Source organism: Melitaea cinxia, chromosome 29 (genome assembly GCF_905220565.1).
Source record: "Melitaea cinxia chromosome 29, ilMelCinx1.1, whole genome shotgun sequence".
In the NCBI taxonomy this organism is placed as follows: domain Eukaryota; kingdom Metazoa; phylum Arthropoda; class Insecta; order Lepidoptera; family Nymphalidae; genus Melitaea; species Melitaea cinxia.
In genome coordinates this window covers 4,773,467-4,776,937 of record NC_059422.1, presented here as the reverse complement: position 1 = coordinate 4,776,937, position 3,471 = coordinate 4,773,467, and the positions used below count along the sequence as shown (strand labels likewise).

The 3,471-nt window shown below is 33.3% G+C and overlaps 1 protein-coding gene across 1 annotated transcript; it reads left to right on the top strand.

Annotated features, from left to right (window-relative positions):
- The first annotated feature begins 567 nt into the window (after positions 1–567).
- LOC123667982 (actin-related protein 6) lies at positions 568–2,228 on the top strand. Its single transcript, XM_045601806.1, has 2 exons — positions 568–1,252; positions 1,593–2,228. Exons 1-2 carry the CDS (start codon positions 568–570, stop codon positions 2,090–2,092), a joined length of 1,185 nt encoding a protein of 394 aa, XP_045457762.1. The 3' UTR covers positions 2,093–2,228.
- The last annotated feature ends 1,243 nt before the right edge of the window (positions 2,229–3,471 follow it).

Sequence of the window (3,471 nt, the reverse complement as noted above, 5' to 3'; positions counted from 1 at the left end):
TTTTACGTCAGAATCGGCTGCTCGTTTACTCACCTTAATATAATAAGTATAGATCATTCAACCTGTCTTGGCTCTTACAATATGTTTCCGAAATATCTGGTTTAAGCTTAACTGACTGACTTATTTTGCCAATGTTAGATTGTTGATTCCGACCGAGCATCCGACCTCAAAGAACTTTGGAAACATTTTAAATAATACCAATTTCATTACTAATGCATTGCATTATATTGTTTGATTCATTTCATTGCGTTTTATTATTATAATAATAAAGAAACATCAAATAAGTTTTGCGCTTCCCGTTGCCATTATCCTTTTTGTTTTTCGAATTGCAACATTTATACTTGTTGTCAAACGACAATAATGTTTTTGTATTTGATGTTTATATTGTCAATTTTTAATAATTTTTAATGAATCTGATTTAAAATTATATAATAATAATGATGTGATGTAGGCTTAACATAATATAACATTATAAATAAATGAAATATAATAAATATCATATGTGGTTTGTTAGACCGTCAGTAATATTGCTTTTGTTAAATAAAGATTTCACCGGTAACCTTAACGATGAGTGAAACATCTTGTTATATACTCGACAATGGAGCCTATACAGCCAAAATCGGTTTCTCCACAATGGAACCGAAAATAGTACCTAATTGTATTATGAAAGCCAAATCTGAAAGACGTCGTCCCTTCATCGGATCGCAGATAGAAGAGTGCCGTGATGCGTCCGGCTTATTCTATATTTTACCCTTTCAAAAGGGATTCCTTATTAATTGGGACACCCAAAAAACTCTCTGGGACTTCATGTTCAGCAAGGAATGTTGTCCAGTCAATTTTAGCGAAACTCCTTTGATTATAACTGAACCCATTTATAATTTTTCTTCTATACAAGAAGCTATGACGGAAATATTCTTCGAAGAATATGAATGCCAGACGTTATTACGAGTAAACGCGACTGATTTAGCCGAATATAACTATAGGAAAACACATAATAATGAATGTACTGTAGTTGTTGACTCAGGATATAGTTATACATACATAGTGCCTTACATTAAAGGTAAGAAATACAAGCCAGGAATAAGAAGAATAGATGTTGGCGGGAAAGTGCTGACGAATCATTTAAAAGAGGTTCTATCATATCGACAGTTGAATGTGATGGAAGAGAGCTATGTTATAAACCAGGCTAAAGAGGATTCGTGTTTTGTTTCACAAGATTTCATGGCAGATATGGAAATTGCAAGAAAGAAAGGTATAATTAAAGAATATAATTACAACTAGTTATTAAATATAAAATATGCATTTATAATACGAATAAATGTATTATACAGATTATCCTCATCATCATCATTACAGCCTATACAGTCTACTGCTGGACATAGGCCTCCACAAGTTTATGCCAAAAATAACGTGAACTCATGTGTTACTTTGATTTACCTTTAACTTTGACTAACTTTGTTATTTAATTTGTTATCAACAGCAAAATGTGATTATTTAAAAATCTTGTTTTTAAAATTGGATATTCATATATTTTTAATTATTAAAATTAAAAATTATTTCTTATATATTTATTTTAATTTTATTTCTTTTAGCACCAGAAAATACTATAGTCAAAGATTACGTTCTACCAGATTACACAACAATACGAAGAGGTTACCTCAGAGACATAGTCAAACCAGATGAGGACTTAGAACAGCAGACTTTACGCTTAAATAATGAACGATTTGCCATACCTGAACTTTTATTCCGCCCATCTGACGTTGGTATACCGCAAATGGGAATACCAGAAGCAATAATGCACTCAATTGAGGAATGTCCAGAAGCAAACAAAGAGAACTTATTAGAAAATATAGTTTTGTATGGTGGCAATACTCTCTTTCCCGGATTTCGTGACAGAGTTTACAATGAAGTCAGAGCCTTTGCGTTGGATCATTTCGACGTTAATGTTACTTTAGCAGAGAATCCAATAACGTATGCTTGGGAAGGGGGTAAACTAATGTTCAGGGATCCCGATTTTTACTCATTTTGTATGACTAGGGAAGAATACGAAGAGGAAGGGAAGGCACTAGCATTTGAAAGATTCGATATATAACGGCGTAAACGAGCAAGGAAGTCTTCGGAGTAGATGCCTTGCTCGTTAAATATTTGTCGGGATTATTGAGTAGGTTATATCTGATAGTCCAGTCAGAGATAAAAATAGAAAATTGTTCTATTTTCTGTAATTAAAATAGATTTTTTTTAACTGAGATTATCTAATGCTAACAAATAATAATAATAAATCTTTTAAGAAAATTTAATAGAATGTATAATTTAAAATGTTTTTATCCCTGCAAACAAGTTTTTCATAATTATACTAAATTTTCAGTTAAATACTTAGTTTTGAGTTACAGTGCAGCTTTAGATTAAGAACGGTCGAATTATCTAAGCTCAACATTTGACCGTTTATCGACATAATTAGGGTTACAAAAAAAAATAACCCTAACCTATCTAACTTCAAAATGCGGTCCTTAATCTAAAGCCTAGCCCTTAAAATCAGAACAATATAAGTTATTTGTCACAGATAAAGTTGTATATATGAATATATAGTTAAGATATTTTATGGGTTTATAGAACCTTGTCTGTAAGTGACTTAGCCAATTTTTTTAATCCCTTCAAATACTTTAACCAACGTCACCTACTGATTGGACTAACAGTAAAATGGTGTGGACTTAAACTGAATTACAACAGTGTTATAAATATTTCACTATAAGTACAAAAATTATCTAATAAAAGTTTTGATGAAAATTTTTGGTGGTATTATTTTCGTTTAATAAGGGTATCTAAAACTAAAGGGTTTGAACGCGCTACTCTCGGGAAGCACTAGACTTGGGTAACTCATGAGTGAGCGATACAAATAAAACATATCTTTTCAAGTGAGCTAGTCTCTCATCAGCTCACTTAAGTTTCAAATATATCTCCAGTAGTGCTATTCTGTAAGAACATTTTCGTGTCTCGACAGCGGAATCCGCGGTGAGATATCAAATTCGTATTCATTAAAACTCGACAATCCCGTAGCGCCACACTTGTGAGTGCGGCGACGAGTCGAACCCTGTTGCGTGAGAACGTTGACATTTAATAGTATGAATTCGGTATTCTGTAAGGGGATTTACCGCTTCACACATCACAATTCGAGACTTGATTCGACACTTGACTTCGTGCACATATTCTAAAATAAAGTCATAAGAAAAGAATATCGATAACATAAACACAGCTCTAAATTGCCGCTCTTCGATTCGACACTCACTTCACATCGCTTGTGCGTACGGAATGTTTACAGAATTCCAAACCAAGGTGAAGTGGGTTCGCTTTCGAAGTGAGCGCTGTCACTCAGGTGAAGCTCGATATCGAAATTGTTATTTACAGAATAGCCCTGCAGCTCACTAGTCTTATGATTCATTTTCGAGAGACTGACGTACTGAGCGGGAGTAAACG

Bases quoted from the DNA above. Each gene is read 5' to 3' on its own strand.
- LOC123667982 (XM_045601806.1), top strand. From the start codon at position 568: ATGAGTGAAACATCTTGTTATATACTCGACAATGGAGCCTATACAGCC. The intron at 1,253-1,592 runs GTATAATTAAAG...TATTTCTTTTAG, and splicing joins GGAAATTGCAAGAAAGAAAG to CACCAGAAAATACTATAGTC.